At 41.8% G+C, this 18,383-nt stretch overlaps 1 protein-coding gene across 1 annotated transcript; it reads right to left on the bottom strand.

Annotated features, from left to right (window-relative positions):
- Window positions 1-1,693: 1,693 nt before the first annotated feature.
- nkx6.2 (NK6 homeobox 2) lies at window positions 1,694-3,614 on the bottom strand (the record flags this gene model as incomplete). Its single annotated transcript, XM_079229892.1, has 3 exons — window positions 1,694-1,942; window positions 2,360-2,529; window positions 3,185-3,614. 3 exons carry the CDS (start codon window positions 3,612-3,614, stop codon window positions 1,694-1,696), a joined length of 849 nt encoding a protein of 282 aa, XP_079086018.1.
- Between the last annotated feature and the right edge of the window lie 14,769 nt (window positions 3,615-18,383).

The following is an 18,383-nucleotide window of genomic DNA, read 5'->3' as shown; positions in this document are numbered from 1 at the left end:
ACAACTGTTTTATGAAAAATACGCTTCATCAATAAAACGAATCGTGACATTATTATTATTATTATTATTATTATTATTATTAAGAGTTCCTTGTTCCCCGCAGACTGTTCTAAGACGTAAATCATTCTCAAGTTAAATCGGCATGAATCCTCTAAAAGCATAATTGTTGCCAATAATCAAATTCAATTATTGATAGTCATGAATGTATCTTTAATTTATATTAAGCCCATACATTAAAACAAAACCCATAACAAAACAAAAATGCTTGTTAAATAATTTATTCATAATACAAAGTGTTGTTTTCTTCTTCTTTTCTTCTTCTTTTCTTCTTCGATAACCTTCCCGGAAACAATAATACTCTCTTTAATTCCAACATAAACGATGGCCCACATGTCGTTGCCGCTGCGTGACGAGGTCAGTCATGAAACTTCCCTCCAAACGAAACCAAAAAAGGAAACAAGTGTGCACTGCGATGTCGTTAAAACAAGCTGTCCTTTCACCGGGATTATTTACAGCATTTAGAGTCTATACGTGTGTGTCCGGAACTGAATCGAAAACGTGGAGAGACAGAGGCGACGTTACTCTGCAGGAAAGAAAAGAAAAGAAAAAGAAAACACGAAGCAGCAGGTTTATCAGAGAGGGAACATAAGCGCGTCCGGGCTGCCACGTCTCCACTGGCTGAAAACGACATAACTTATTCAGTAAAAAATATATACAATCTCATCTTTAGGCTGCAGCACACATTCATCTCAACATCAACACGTTTTTATTCTCCCACCTCTTTTTCTTGTAGGTCAGTGGATACCCTGGTTAGACTGAGCTTTAGAAGCATCACGGCCCGTTCACACCTGCCACTTTAAACATGCGTCATGGGATCCGGATCAGAGTTTGGCCGCCAAACAAATCAGTTCCATTCAAACACTTTACAGTCAGACGGAACCAAGCGTGTTCCCTAACGCGGTGTGATCTTCCTTTAACGCGAAAGGAAAATAAAGGCTCTTTTTCTTTTTCTATTCTCTCCATATATGAAAATAGTATGAGTCAACCAATTAACAAGGACGTTCAAACGTCTCTTTCAGCATCGCAAAGGTCGCGAACATTGTGTGAGAGGTGGAGAGAGAAAAGACGGAACAAGTGTGGAGAATTAAAACTGCACAAGTAACGCAAAGCAGCGTTACTTGTGGAATAAAAGTCACGCCAAATAGGCCCAACACTGATCCGGATAGTGTGTGTGTGTGTGTGTGTGCGTACTATTTTTGTTTACATTTACACATGTTGTTAAAACACCAGTTGTGTGTGAGTTCGCGCGTAAAAACTGATTTGTGTCGCCAAAAACAATTCCCCGTCCCAACATAGTTCGTGTCCTTTGAGCGTGGGGTGAACGTGTCGTCATCATCAGCCTTCGCGAAGTCCGTGTTCAGAGTATTCTGACAGCAGTCACATCCCCGTATCTGTAAGTGGGTTTGGATGCGTCTCTGGTCATGTTTCTGCGTCTTTTCGCGCGCCTTGGCGCACATTCGGCTTCTTTTTTTATTTGTATTTTCTTTGACGCATTCTCTGGCTGAGCATAAAGCGATCCCTCCACTCATCAGGCGCATGTTTGCAGTGTCAGGTGGAAAGGGGGTCAGAAAGAGCGCGACAAGTCTCTGTTGGACCCGTTTGCCTTTCCTCTTCCTCCTCCTCCTCCCACGCATCACAAGGTGTCCGAGCTGTTACTGCAGGGGCTGATCAGCGCCAGGTTGGTGGCCTTGTGCTTTTTCAACAGTCTCGTGATTTTCTCGTCGTCCGAATTCGGGTCCAGCGGCTTGTTGTACTCGTCGTCGTCCTCGTTGTCCGAGCTCTCCTTCATCTTCTCCGTCTCAGAGTCGTGCTTCTTCTTGGCCGTGGCCATTTCCGCCGCGTGTCTCTTCCGCCATTTGGTCCTCCTGTTCTGAAACCAGACCTGTGGAGGAGAGGGGGGGGGGGGGGGGGGGGGGAGAGAGAGAGAGAGAGAGATAGATGCTCAACAGGTCCAGTAATCAACAAGTAATCAACAAAAGCAGAAAAACTAAAAATGCTTCATTGAAATAATAAGGTGCAAAACACTAAATTAAAAACAACAATATCAATGACTAATAACAACGTCGATACAACATATAATAATCTGAATAGAGGTTGCGTCGTATAATTGACCCCGTTGCTGTGTCTACAGTGTATGGATTAAAACGTCAGCTAAATGAAATGTAATGTAATGATCACTAATAACGTTTTATCTCCACCTGCGCAGCAAAAAGTGGAATTTCACAGATTTCAGAAAAAGTTATTTATATTTGCCAAAAATGACCAATCAGGTGTTGTTATTTAGTTGTTGTTTGTTTACCTTGACTTGGCTCTCGGTCATCCCTAGGGAGTAAGCCAGGCGGGCTCTCTCCGGGCCGGCCAGGTATTTCGTCTGCTCGAAAGTTTTTTCCAGTGCAAAAATCTGTTGTCCTGAAAAGGTCGGTCTGGAGTGTTTCTTCTTCCCGTCCTTGTCCAACATCATAGCTTGACCTGGAAGGAAGAAACAAAAAGAAGCTGTGGTTATGTATACATAGTGGAACTTTAGAGCATTTTATTCATATATTGTTTTCCCGTTTTATTGGATGCTCTCATAAGTCAATTCAAAATGAGTCTGAGGAAGATGGTGAGATATACTGACAACACTATTTACGATGGCGCCCTATATTATAACTTATTATATATATGTATATCTATATATTTCTATATATATATGACATACTATATATATTTCTATATATATGACATAATATATATATATATATATATATATATATATATATATATATATATATATATATATTACAAGTTTGAAAGTCCTGCCAAGTATCACATTATAATTACATTTTCTATCAAGAACATCCAGTGTCAGTGATACTCAAGACAGCCTTTATTGTGGCCAACACGTGTCTTTACAGATTTAGATAATGTGATCACTGTGTATCATTTATGTTTGTGTGTGTGTGTTGTGTGTGTTGTGGCGGGCCTCTTACAGGCCAAATTGATGTTTGCAACATGAGCAACATTCTTCGATCCCACGGGGCAGTGAGTTTTTTTTTGTTGTTTTGTTTTTTTTATCTAAATTGAAACAATAAAAAAAACGACCTCTAAAAGCGTCCAAGCAGACAGATAGTCAGACGGGACTTACTAGGACAGGGAACCCGCGGGTCCCTCCAGGGAGAACCCTGCATCACCCCGGGCCAGAAGATGGGTGCCCTCCCCGGCAGCTCGGCCAGAGGCTTCGGGTACCGCGACATAGCCGGGCTGAAGTACATCCCGGCGGCGGCGGCGGCGGCCGCGCTGCTGGTCAGGCCGTTTATCCGGGGGAACCCGGACAGCAGCTGCCCGGCCGAGGTGATGGGTCTCCCGAGGATGTCGCTTATTCCGTGCGGGGTCCCCATCAAGTGAGCGTTGAGGCAGGAGAACTGCGGCGCCTTGAAGCCCGCCGGGCTCTGCTGCAGCGAATACGGGAAGAGGGACGTCTTCATCTCGGTCATATTGTGCAACGCCGCCAGCGGGGTGCTGCCCAGGACGAACGCACTCTGCCGGTTAGCCTCCATTTGCCCGACCGCTAACATTTGTGAACATGAACCACCAAATCGTTTTCGCCTGGATAAAAATAAACCGGGGATGAAAAAATAAATAAAAAAAACAACCTTTAAGAGTAAATAAAGGCGCCGGTATTCAGGAGCCGGGCCACTTCTGCCCCTTCTGCAAAAGTATCCCGGATAAGGAAGAAGCGGACTCTCGGAATGTGAAAAGAAACTTGAGCAAAGGCGAACTTCTCTTCTCTCGTGGGAAGTGAAACGCTCGGTCAAAACTCCCACAAAATGTCTCTCCGCGTGTTGGTTTCGGTTGGAGTCTGTCAGCTGGGAGAATGCTGCATGCGTCCGCCACAGCAATCCTCTCGGAAGTCGGCCGGTCTGATGATGTTTTTAGTGGTTTTGATGGGAACCATTAAAGGGTCGACTTGTCTTTCCATAAATTGACTCGCTCTAGGCTGGGAGTGAAACGGGACCCGCTGATAATAGCGCAGCCACCTGCACGCGCGCTATTCCCATTGGACCGGGCTGAGTGAGGCCGCGCCCTGATTGGAGGAGACAGAGACTTCGCTGCTTGTGTGAAGTGCACCCTCGCTGGACGGCTGCTGCCTTGACTTGCTGTCGGAAATCGCAGCTTCCAGCGCAACTGTGTACGAGCCACTCGGTGGTTATAAGGACTGACGGGATTTTGTTAATGATAGATGGTGATGCATGTTGCGGACAAGTGACGTTTCAGAGCGGACACACAGCCAAAACAAATAAGCTAATATGGCTTACGCTGTTATTTAAAGGCCGAGGCTTTATAAACGTTGTCCACTTATTTTTTTAACTTGGTTTTTAATATTTGCACTTGACACTTAAAGGTCTTCTAAAAGGCCATGCCTAGGTTTTTGCTGACTTTCTTGTGAAAATAAAACAGCTACACTATGGAAAAGAAAGGGAACTGTTTTTCATCCTCTACTGAAACCACTCGAAAGTTGCACAAAGCCGCGTTAAAGTCTTTGAAATTGTGGAAGTCGGGGTGTCGGAGGAGACCATGAATGCACCAACAAGCCACACTCTATTAAGATCTTTAGCTGTGCCGTTAATGATGCGTCTCACAGCCGTGGAAATCATTGTTTCCACATATGACAAAGAATATACATTTACATTATAAGCTGTTACTGCAGACAGTGCGAGTATATTAAAGTAGACACGGGACTCGGCGAGGAGAGGGACTCCTAATGTTTGGAGACTGAAGATTACATTTCAAAGACCAGTCCACGGAAGAAAAGAAAAAAAGGATTCAACTTGATTAACCATTTTTTACTAGGCTATTTAAAATGGTAGTTTTGTTAATATCTTTGATATGATATGCGGTATGGGCTTTCAACCGGTCGGCGTGTGTTTTTTGTATTTCCTCTGCACAATTGCTTGTAATTGATCATGGATTTTGGAGAATGATGTCGGAATAAACTGAGTTATTCCAGTTGTAATCTGCCCTCCTAAAAAAAGATTCACTCACTTTATCCCCATCAGGAACATTATATCACATCATTTAGGTGTTTTTCATCAGGTATCTCGAATAAAAGAGACAGTCTTTGAGATCAGCGGATCACAGCAGAGTATAAACTCTTTAAAGGACAGAGCTTGTTTATTTGTATTTTTTATAAGAGTGAGATAATCCGTGTTTTTGAGACAAACTGCGTTATTACGGGGAAAGTGTGTGAGAAAAAGCGCCCGGGCTCCAGTCATCACTCTGAGTGCTGTAATATTTTATGGAGATGTGAGAAGGTTGTAAGAGTGAAATATGGCCACGTTAGCATTTCAAAGGCTTCAGCAAATGCACCTTGCTGCCCATTTGCTCACCGGAGGAAAGACTGTGGATTTTAAAAGGGTTTTCTTTTTTTCCCAACGCGAGGTGATTCACAATTTTGACTGTATTTCTTCAAGTTGAAGGGATGCAGCAGCCTCCACACGTTTTCTAATCCTGCAAATGGCCCTCTATTTCTAATTCATATTCGTATATTGTCCCCTGATCATACACATTGGTTTTTATCACCTTGTTTTAAAGTCTTTCTAAAATGATCAGTGGAGAAGCTTTTCTGAAGAAAAAAAAAGTATGCAGTATATACATATCTTCTTATGGGCTAATTAATAAATAGCCAGGCTGACAACCGTTGCTCAATCTCCGTCGTTTTTTTTTGTAAAATGTGAGTGAGTTAAATAAAGCAGCTGTACTGGCTGACCCGGCGTGAGATCAATGGCAGAACGATTGGCACTTTTTCCAGTTCATCTACAGCCAAAGACGAGAGCTGCCAAACAGCCCGTCACCGTAAAACCCTAATCGCAATTTAACATAATGAATGATTAAAATTTTTATCTTCTAAAATCACAAGTAATTTAAATTTGAATGTCTCAAACTCGAATCTATTATTAGAAAATAGACATGTCGCTGACTAAACAAATGGAGGGTCGGTCATTATCTTGACAGATAATTACTGGGAAAATTATGAAGCCAATAAAATAAAAATGTATTTCTGACAAAGTATTGACTGACACTTACATTATTGTTTTTTTTAATAAAGATTATACAAAATACAACAATATCAACCACAATAATTCAAACATAATAATAATGATAACAGCAATAACAACAACAACAGCATCAATAATAATAGTCTAACTATAACAACAAATACAAATAAAAGCGTTAGCCTTTATAACATACATTTAATAGAAAATAGTTTTTATAATTTTATTATCATTTATTAAAATCTTTATCGTGAAATGTGAACCTGTTGATTCACAGTCCAGATGAATAAGAGCCTGATTTATGCGCTAAATTCTATTGTGATTTTTTAATAATGGCTGGTTGGCCTGATGGCGCGTACCAGAGGCCTTTTTGTCCCATTGAAGGGAAACTGGTTAATAAACAGCATAAAGATAATCTTATCTGAGCCTAACCTCGACACGAATGGGAATTGACAGAGCAGTGACAAGGAAGATAAGCAGATGTTTTGACAAAAAGACGCTTGTTGCAGTCAGTAGATGCTCCGAGTCACCGAGGCGTTCACTGCCTCCTGTCCTCCTGTCCTGTAAACAGTGAACACAATGATCGTACATGTTAAACAAATAGACACAAGTGCAATCTAAATGACAACAAAGTAATAATAATAATAATAATAATAATAATAATAATAATAATAATAATAATAATAATACAAATCACTTAAAATATTGTTATTATTTTTAAAGCAATCATAGCATTTCACAGGTTTGATCAGTTAGAATGTAAAACATGTACTTACTGTTGTCAGTACATCTTTCCCTTGAAACACCCGTTGGAAAGTCAAATGTTAGATAAAGGGCTGAGGGCTCCTTTTCAAACATGTGATTATATGTAATTTAGGACAGCAAAATGTAACCCTGTATAATCTGGCCAGCACCGCCCTCTTGTGGCACAATCTGAAACCACCTGAAGAAGTTGAGACGTGCGCAACAACCTTCTCTGGGGAGAGAAACACGATCATGATCAAACCTGCGAATACTTGAGTTAATACTCGCTATTGAATTGATTTAGAAGCTGTAGGAAAACGATGTAGATACTCATAAAAAGGCCGCCAAAAAACTATTTGTGATTTGATTTATTTTACCCAAATTAAGTGTGGAATGTGGAACGAATAAAAATATCTGCAAGTTACAACTAAATTAAGTTAGAAACCATGTGAGGGTTAATCCTTGACATGGTGAGGTTTTGTATATCAAAGCTGTTGCACTTAGTTTCCCGTTGAGAATGTGAAGGGAATGCTGAGTTCAAACGGAAGTCCGGACCAAAATGAACTAGAATAATACATACATGCAGTTGAAACTTGTCAACTGAACTCAAAACATAACAAAAGACTGGCCCTTAAGTGCATGAGCAGCAGAAATTATAATGATGTTAAAAAAACACAAAAGAAAACACATGACAGTCACAGAGGCCAATACAGTTAGTTTCTCCAACCAAGCACATTGATTATTTAATTATATTACATCAATGAATTTCAGTAATTTGCCTGCAATGGATTACTGTTGATTTCAAGATGCCTTTTTATTTTTTTTACTTCGAAAGCATCTTGAGCTGGTCCACCAATGTCATCCATTCGTTACATTTTTTAAACACACTGCAAATATTAGTTAAATGGCCAGTGTGTAGCATTTAGGGGAATCTATTGGCAGAAATGTTTCTAGAGAAACGGATGTCGCCAGATCTTGTTGTATTGGAGATTGTCATTAGTAGCCTAATAATGAATAGTTAATGTGTGTGTGTGTGTGCTCATCACTTGAGGCACTGTAACACTCCATTGAGAGTGCCCTCATCCAGCCATTTTGAAATCAATGCAATTTTCCTTATTGTTTTCAAATAAACTTTGGCTGTTCAGTCTCTCAGATAATTGGTCCTTTAGTTTTTGTTTAATTATATGGCATAATATGGGAATTAATATGCAGTTGTTTTTATGCCACCCTCAATGTGTCCAGAAAGTCCAAGAAGGCCTTTATGTCAACACAAAATGGATTATGTTTCATCTATGCATTAAAAAGTGTATACCGTATTAAAAAACATTCAGAATTAGCCTTTAATTACTCATACATCACACAGACTGGCTGGTGATCTCAATCTCAATTTAATCAATCAGTGAATTTTAGTGTAATAAAATGTTAAATTTTCAAAACATGGTTGTCTGGTTCTAAACCCTTTAAAATGTTGGTAAATCATCAAGGCACCACAGGGGACTGTGGACATATTCTCATAAAACATTTGCTAGCCGATCTAAGGGGCCAATAAAACAGTGATATACTTTGCTTTCCATTAATGCTTTAAACGTGATCAGTAAAATTGTAATATCAATACAGTAAATAACTGGCAGCCAGTGTAAGTGCTCGTATCTCTTCGAGCTTTTAAAATTCTGGCTTCAGGATTCTGAACCGGTTGTAGTCGAAGCGAGCTCTCGATGATAACATGAAGTGTATTAGCAGTAGTCCGGGAGAGAGAAAATATAACCATGTCCTTATGTCAAATCAAAAAGAGACAACAAATCTGGTTTTAGATATTATTTTTAGTTGAAAGAAGAACGACTGAACAACGTCTTTACTTGGCATCAAAACAGAGATCTACATCAAGATTTCTCGCAGCCTGCCTCATATCTTTTCTAAGGGAACGCAGTTTGATGTGAATCCGGGTGGTGGCACTCGTTTATCTGAATTTTGTCATCATTAGATTAAAAGAAATTGTGGCTGCCAGCAATTAACATCATTCAGGCAGGCAAGGAGATATTAGATGGGAGGGAATTTATAGCTTTGTCTCATCCGTAGAACACTGGTGGGAGACACCGTGGTTCTGAATGATCGAGCTGAAAGAAAGCATACAACAGTGTGCCAAGAATGAACCCTTGAGGAACTCCACAATTAAAATCAGCAACAGAGGACTTGCCCATAGAGAAAGTTCTATTGTAAAAGGTAAATAAGTAGCAGGTAGCTGTTCCCTCAACCCAGGTTTCTAAACAGTGCAGGAGAACAAAGTGGTTGAGTGTCAAATGCAGCACTCAAATCTAAAAGCAGTAAGACTCACCTCAGATAACTGTAGATTGATCAGAAACCAGAAGAAAGTACCAAGTCGATGACATTGGTGTATGGAGCTCAAGTACAAGAATAAATCAAGGAACTCATCAACTATGATGCATGAAGGGCAGCAAACATGGAGATTAAAATCTTCAGGATAATAACTCTGCCATAGATAAAACAATGATTATGAATTATTTATTAAAATTCCCCTCTGTAGTGATGTAGGTTGCAGGGAGCCGCAGGGAGCACTGCGCAGGTCTGAGAGGTGATGTCCGAATGAAAGTGTCCGTATGACAACGGGAGCGGGTTGTATTTATGTTGCAAGAGGCGTTCAAAAGTCCAAAGCAAATTGTTAACCTATTGCAATGTGAAGAATTGGAGAACCGGGGAGGTCAATAGTGATGGACGTAGGGGAAATGTTTTGGCGGCGTGAAGTTCTCCTTACGTCCATGTGCATGATTAAGAAACACCTGAGTTGGCGACACAATGTGAAATGTTTCCGGACAGAAGTTTTGCGCTTAACCAGTTTGGATGGATGCCATTACTCCAAATTAACTGCCTGCATTCTCAAAAGAGGTTAAATTGTCAATGAATCAAACAGCTAGCTAGTGTGCGCTAATTAGAGCCAGGTGTGCAGCGATAGCAATCTGCTGAAACGCCCACTGCCTCGGCCAGAGGAAGGCCACATGGATGTGACTTATGGATCTCTTCATTGTTGTGAACAAGTGGATAAAGTCTTTTTTTTTCGTGTATCATCTGTACAGATGTAGAGGAGGACTCTTAGAACCTTTGGCTCTGCGAAGACAGAGGGACCAAACCAGAAAAAGGTGGCGTTATTTTCGGGGAAGCAGCCACTGCTGTTGCCCACGAGGAGATTAGTCACTCATTCTTTGAAATTTGAGAATGACTGGGATCCAGCCTTCCAGTTCGGCTATTTCTTGAGATTGCCCACAACTTCCACTGCAGTCCGGTTGAGAGGTGATGGAGGTATTAATATAAAAGTGTGACAGCAGGGTTTGTGATGGCCGGTATGATATCTAGTCTGACAGCAGCAAAGTAAATCGGTGCGCAAAGTAAGATGACTCGCTTTAAAGAATGCTTTAAAAACTAAAAGTAATTTTTCCAAACTGCAGCGATCAACAGCCATCCAAGACAAACAAGGTATCTTTGTGAAACCTTGTTACTGAATGATTATAATTGTGGCCAAACAAGTGTTAATATTTATTTGAATACATATTTATCAGATTATCAATTTATGGCCCAATATACCTACCTGTGTTTTGCTTTGTTCAAGGTTTTGATCTATCTTCCATGAAAACTGATGCAAAGAGTCTTTTTAAAAAGTGGTGAACCAAATCTGTTATTATAGTGGGAGGTAGAGCGGTACCAACTCCTCTATAGTTCTGATTGTGGACTTTAAATCTCACTTGATGATGAGAAACCTGGAGCGGAGTGATTGGGAGGGAACAGCCTTCTGTATCTGAACCTGAGTAGTGCTATATTTAAGGATAGGCCAGTTCATAAGCGTTCCTGGTACCAGAACACCCTATGCCAAAGATCGATGATCGACTTTGTGGTTGTATCATCAGATCTGCGGCTGTATGTCTTGGACACTCGGGTGAGGAGAGGAGCAGAGCTGTCAACTGATTTGGGTCAAATGGCAAGGGAGGCTGCTATACAGACCTGGTAAACCCAAATGTGTAGGGAAAGTGAACTGCGGACATCTTTCGGTAAGCATTAAGAACATTTTGGCAGCCTGTTTCTAAGGCTGTGTTCAGCAGAGGAGGAGAACTGCGGACCTGGGCTGAGGACTTTGTCGAGCTGAGAAAAGAGCAATTTGAGGAACTCCTGAAACCAACCAACACATCCGACTTGGAGGAAGCAGAGTAGGAAGACTTTGGGGAAGACTCATGTCCCTGACAGAATTCGCTGAGGTTGTCAAAAAGCTCTTCGCCGTGGAGACGCCAAGGGTGGATGAGACTCGACCTGGGATGCTGAAGGCTCTGGAGATTGTTGGTCTGTTTTGGCTGATATGCCTCTACTGTGTCTCGTGGAGGTTGGAGACAGTGCCTGTCGAGTAGTGACACAAAATCCTTCTCCTTACCTACAAAGCCTTAACTGGTGATGCACCATCTTAAGGACCTCATAGTGCCATATTACCCCAACTACGCTCACTGAATGTAGGGTTACTTGTGGTTCCCAGAGTGTTAAAAAGTAGGTTGGGGGCTAGAGCTTTCAGTTATCGGGCTCCTCTTCCGTGGAATCAGCTTCCACTTTCAGTTCGGGGGGCAGGTACAGTCACCTCATTTAAGAGTAGACTTAAGACTTTTCTCTTTGATGGCGCTTATAGTTAGGGCTGTTTCAGGCTTATAGTTAGGGCTGGCTCAGGTTTGCCCTGGTCCAGCCCCTAGATATGCTGCTATAGGCCTAGACTGCTGGGGGACATCTTAGGATACACTGAGCTCCTCCTTTCCTTCTCTTCCTCTTTTGCCCCTCCTCTCCTCTTCTTTTTTCTCTCCTTCTGGATACATGATTGTCTCTTCAATGCATATTACTAACTCTACTTTCTTTTTCCATGGATTTGTGGCTGCCTGGAACCAGGGGGAGGACCGTGGTCCTCCCCCTGGCCCTGCTGATGCAACCATGGCCCTGCTGATGCAACTGGCCTGGAGCCGGTCCTGCCAGCTGCCATGGCCCTGCTTTCTCCTCCCACTGCCCCTGGGATGCCCCTCCTCTCTACCTCCTTCTGCTTAATGGATTGTGGCTATCTGGATCATGCATACTACTCATTATATGAATAATTTCTGTCACATTCATTGAATGTGCTGTAACTCCGTTACGTTATTCATTCTGGTCACATGACATCTATTGCTTCTGTCCATCGGGGAGAGGGATCCTCCTCTGTTGCTCTCCCTCAGGTTTCTTCCCCTTTTTTCCCTGTGAAAGGGTTTTTACTATCTTTATTAGGGGAGTTTTTCCTGATCCGATAGGGATGTCATGTGTACAGATTGTAAAGCCCTCCGAGGAAAACTTGTATTTTTGATGTTGGGCTATATAAAATAAACTGAATTGAAGGGGGTGGTGCTTTATCGGGGTATCACACTGCTCAGCCTCCCTAGGAAAGTATATTCTAGGCTGCTGGAAAGTAGTTTCTGACCGATTGTCAAACCTCAGATCAATTATAAGCAATGCGGATTCCGTCCTGGCAGTGGAACTTTGGACAACATTTGAATTTTTGTATTGTTTCAGTTTTGTGGAAACCGAAGAAACAGAGCTGGGTTTTGTTCCTTTAACTTCAGAGTAGAGCTGAATCTAATTGCATTTGTGTCGTCAATTGAATGAATGTTGCTAAAATTAATTATTAGAATATAAATGAAACAGACTTGGAGCAAAGAAAAAAGGATGAATTGATAAATGAACCCGCAGTAACGCATCCACGCTGCAGGATTGTAAGTGCACAAGTCTTATGTGTCACACTTCAATTTATGGCTCAAGAAGATGATTCAGAGAAATTCATATTTGATAAGAATGAACTGAGTTTTATTTTTGTCTCAATGAAAATGTTTTGTAAGATACAATTTGCTCGACTGTTCGTCGAGCAAGAGCTGCATCCTCTCCTGGGCCCAATGGAGTCCCTTTCCGGATTCATAGAAACGCACCAGATGTGTTACGTTTTCTCTGGAGGCTAATGAAGGTGGTGTGGCAGAAACAAACAATACCAACAGCTTGGCGAAGGGCCGGTGGCGTCCTAATCCCTAAGGAGAAGGACGCTACTGACATCAGCCAGTTTCACCACATCAGTCTCTTAAACGTTGAAGGCAAGATCTTCTTCAGCGTAGTAGCTCACAGGCTGGCTGTGTACCTAGACAGAAACAAATACATCGACACAACAGTGCAGAAAACAGGGATTCCAGGCTTTTCTGGTTGCTTGGAGCATACAAACATGATATGGCATCAAATCCAGGCTGCCAAAAAGGAGGGAAGAGATCTCCATGTTGTGTTCTTGGACCTCGCAAACGCCTTTGGTTCTGTTCCTCATGGTCTCTTGTGGACTGTGTTTGACCTGTTCAGCATCCCTCAGGCTATCACCACTCTTGTCAAATCCTATTTCCAGGACGTCCAGCTATGACTCACAACTGAGGAGTACACTACAGCATGGCAGCGTTTGGATATAGGGATCATGGCAGGATGCACCATCTCTCCTCTGGCTTTCACCATGGCAATGGAGGTCATCATCCGAGCCTCCTGATGGGTAGTAGGAGGTCAGCAGCTCAAAGCTGGTCTTCGTCTCCCTCCCATCAGAGCGTACATGGATGACATGACCACACTTACAACAACCATGCCATGCACAAGACGACTGTTGAAAAAGCTCCAGGAGAACATCGAGTGGGCTCGGATGAAGATAAAGCCAATCAAGTCCAGGAGCATATCAGTTATCAAGGGCAAGCTGTCAGAGCAGCGCCTTTTCATCGGCGAAGAACCCATTCCAACAATGTCAGAGAAGCCAGTGAAGAGTTTGGGGCGCTGGTATGATGCTAACCTCAAGGACAAAGAAGTGGACCAACTTAGGCAGGACACAATCTGTGGCCGAGAGAGTATCGACAAGTCCCTACTTCCTGGCAGGTTAAAGCTCTGGTGCCTTCAATTCGGTCTCCTACCCCGGCTGATGTGGCCTCTTACCATCTATGAGGTCCCTATCTCAAAGGTTGAAAAACTGGAGAGGTTGATCAGCTCGTTTGCCAGAAAGTGGCTGGGTCTTCCCAGGTGTTTCAGCAACATAGGGCTGTATGGAAGAGGCATTCTGGAGCTGCCTGTGTCCAGTCTTACAGAGGAATTCAAGTGCTCCAAAGTATGGCTGGAAATGACACTAACAGAATCCCGTGACCCATGTGTAGCCCAAGCAGCTCCTACTCTGGCGATCGGGAGGAAATGGAATGCAAGCGCAGCTACGCGGCAGGCAAAGGCAGATCTAAGGCATCGTGACATTGTTGGCCTTGTGCAACAGGGGAGAGGAGGCTTTGGCCTCGGAGAGAGCAGACCATCTTGGTACAAGGCAGCTCCATCTCAGCGCAGAGGTCTGGTCGTTGAGGAGGTGCGCCGGCAAGAGCAGGCAACAAGGTGCGCAAAGGCTGTCTCCCAATCGAAACAGGGACAGTGGATGAGGTGGGAGGGAGTTGAAAGAAGGAAGGTCTCTTGGAAGGAGCTGTGGAGTATGGAAGCATTTCACACCAGCTTCATCTTACGAGCAACATATGATGTCTTGCCATCTCCCAGTAACCTTCACCAATGGTACGGAGAAGACCCAACATGCCCACTCTGCCCGTCTCCAGCAAACCTTAAACACATTCTATTTGGCTGTAAGACAAGCCTGACTCAAAGCCGTTGCACCTGGCGGCACAACCAAGTGCTGAAGTGCCTTGCAGCTACACTGGAGACCAAACGAACGACTATCAATGCCTTACCTCCATCATCCTGTCCTACATCTGCGAGAGGCTTCGTCTGTGAAGGGACAAAGCCATCCAAGACCAAGGCCAGTACAACATCAGACTTCAGTCAGCTCGGAGAAGCGCGAGACTGGAGGCTCATGGTGGATCTGAGTCCAAGGCTCTACTTTCCAGAGATCGCCACTACAAACCTCAGACCAGACCTCGTACTCTGGTCCCCCTCAACCAAGAAGGTGTACATCGTGGAGCTGACTGTGCCCTGGGAGGACGCTGTAGAGGAGGCCTAGGAACGAAAGAGCCTTAAGTATGCTGAGCTGGCAGCTGATGCTGAGCAAAGTGGCTGGAAAGCCAAAGTTTGCCCAGTGGAAGTCGGCTGCAGAGGCTTTGTGGGTAAAACAACTACCAGGCTACTTAAGGATTTGGGAATTCGAGGCCAAGCCCAACGCCAAGCCATCAAAGCCCTCTCAAGCGCTGCTGAATGGGCAAGCCGGTGGCTGTGGGTGAAGAGGAGAGACGCCACCTGGGCCCCAAAATAGCATCTGTGGCGCAGAAGGGTTGAAGCAGAGGGGGGCACATCTGGGACGCCAGGTGTAGCCGATGAGCCCTCTGGAGGTGTTGTGGGCCTATCATCGAAACACCGGAGAAGGAGGGTGCCCACCTGATGACTTCAATGAGGCTTTAACCCTTTTGTCCCACAGACAGTACCACGACTCTTACCCGGAAACACCTTGCATGTCTGCGTCAACCCACTTTACATCTCAGGAGTGCAAATCAACCAGGGATTGTAAAACCTAGTCCTAAAAACAGAACAGTTGGAAATTTTGTAAATGAAAACAATCTTTTAACTTTTGTATTTTACAGCACTCTGGAGTTATTGAAAAACACGAGTTGGAAACAGTCACGCAGTCACCAATGTAATCTAATTCAAATAGTATAATACTAGTCGGTCTAATATTAGAGTAGCCCACATGTTATTAAATTTGTCATGAATGAAGCTTCAAAATGATCTGGTATGCCCTATTTATAAGTCATGAAAGTATACTTACTGCTTTTGTCAGGTGAGGGGTAAGGAGAGAACCCAAATGCCGTTGCAACAGTTTTATGTTTATTTATTGTCCAAAACAGAACTCAGGACAGGCCTAAAATAGGCTGAGGAACGAATCCAAAACAATCCAAAAACAGGCAGCGATTAACAGGGAACAAAAACAGGGAGCAAAAACAGGCATGGGGAATGACCAGAAAACACACAGGCATCAAGACAGACGACTTACGGGACATCTAACGGGGGAACAAACAGTACAATCCGACAAGGGGACAGGAGACAAACATACAAGAGGAAGGTAACGAGGAACAGGTGGAAACAATGAGGGCAGCACAGGTGAAAGGAATACACAATCAGGGAACAGGGCAGACAGACAATCACGGACAATCACAGGGACAGGAAGTGCAGGAACACAGAGGACACACAAGACAAGGACTTCACAATAAAACAAGACAGCAAACACACCAATATCATAACAGCTTTCAACTATTATTCATTATTGTGGCCTAATTTGCTCCAAAGTCTGTTTAACACTGTCGAGGTTGCAACTGACAGGATAAGGCTAAAATATTGACACACAAGACGAATATGACTACATTTAAGCAGCATAGTGCTAAATATATGCTTAATAAAACTATTTATTTCCACATTCACAATGTCCTATCCGTATATGGCGATTTAAACTGTGTTGCTTCTAGCCTGAATTATGAATTTAACTTGGTTCTTGGTATTTGTATGATGCTATTTTAAAATCCATGTATGGAGTTTTGATTGATTGATTGATAAGAACAAGTGAAATAGTCTTTGTAACAGCTTCAAAGTATTTCAGCATCTGACTGGTCTGAAGACTGGAGGTTTTCAACATGCTTTATTTTTAATTTTTTTAAACTTATTTATGACATTTTTGATCTACTATATGATGATGTTTTCCAACATACTTTTTATGACATTTTTTACATACTATACTGACTTATTAATTATACTTTTGACCTACTGTACTAATAATCTTTTTATAAAACTTTTCACAAGATACAATACTATTTTTTGTTCAATATACTCTAATCTGACATACCAAACTATGACGACATGCTTTATTATGAATTATCTCTGACTTTTTTCGACATACTATACGAGCTGGAAAGCTAAATTAACCCTGAATTAACCATGACTGTTTTGATATTCTATACTATGCATTTGCATGACTATTTTCAACATACTAATATGATTAGTATAGCATTTTTTCGACATAATATACAAAAATGTTTTTGCGTAATATGCTTTGACTTTTTCATGACTTTTTCACAATAATATACTATAACTTTTCTGACATACAATGTTAGAACTTTTTGATAACTTTTTTGAGACACTAAGAGGCTTTTAGACATACTATTACCTTCATGTTAATTTTCAGGTCTACCTCCTCACCTTGATAATCTGGACCTCCATCCAGTCTCCTGCTCCCCTCTCAACATCGTGTGTCTTTTCTCTGAGAACCTTTTCTCTGAGAAGAGCTCCTCAAATTGTCTGTAATGTCAACTTCAAGTAGAGAGAAGGGCCCTTGATACGCCATGTGTTTGTGTCTTTCTTGCACAATCGCACACAAAGTTGTGCTGTTTGGGGAGCAACCAAAAATAATGAGTAGACTATTGAGTGGAATAAACAATGTGTTATCCTTTGAGCCCTTGGATAATATTGCAAAAAAAAAAAAAAAAAAAAAAAATCAATTCTTGTTGGCCCATGCACTGGTCGGGGTGTACTGAGCAGTGCATGGATAAGTACAGCATACTTAAAAAAATCTTGGTACAATTGTTTACAGTGGTAACAGTATCTATCATAGTGAAGCTTGGCGTGTCCAGTTCGACATTGTAAGAGTAGATATATTTTTGAAATCTTGAGCTACTCAGGGTTTAATGCAGGTACAATTTCCTTTTTGATATACCTCTAAAATTATAAATGTAATATACATTTTAAAATAAATATAAACACATTTTGCTTGATTGCATCACTTCCATTGTTTATCTTACAATCTTGGATCAATGTGATGGTGTGAATTGTGCAACCTAACATATATAACCTTCAGTAAAAGTAATTTTCTTGAAACATTCAAATTATATAACATATACATATATTAACCACTGCCCTGAGGCGTAGGGCAGATTTAAAGGCATGATTAGTGTAAATATGAACAACATCCAAGCACAATAACATTAACATGAGATCAAGACTAATAATCTTGATAGTCTTGTTGTCACAGCTCTCACCGCTGTCTCTTTCATATACTGCTTACATATATTACAAATATATATATATATATATATATATATATATATATATATATATATATATATATATATATATATATATATATATATATTTATTCAAAACGTCTAATCTGTGTTGTGAAACCTCTCTCATACAAGCATTAAACACAGTGGAGGAAGGGTATCGGCCCAGTCAAACCACTAGAGGGCAATCTGCACAAAGAAGGAGGACAAGAATCGGCAAGAGCCTCCGAGACGTGTGTCCGGACTGTGAGCAGATGCCACCCTGAGGTTGTGCGCCAGTCACACATTCATCAGTGGAACTGAGGGTCTATATGAACAGCAGATTGATAATGGAGCCACTGGTGTACAAATTGACATGGGATGTTGAAAACCCTCACCAGCAGTTACATGGAGCATACATGTTGTGTGTGTGTGTGTAATATATATATATATATATATATATATATATAGT

This window comes from Taurulus bubalis (assembly GCF_910589615.1).
Source record: "Taurulus bubalis genome assembly, chromosome: 14".
In the NCBI taxonomy this organism is placed as follows: domain Eukaryota; kingdom Metazoa; phylum Chordata; class Actinopteri; order Perciformes; family Cottidae; genus Taurulus; species Taurulus bubalis.
This window is presented reverse-complemented; position numbering and strand designations above follow the sequence as displayed.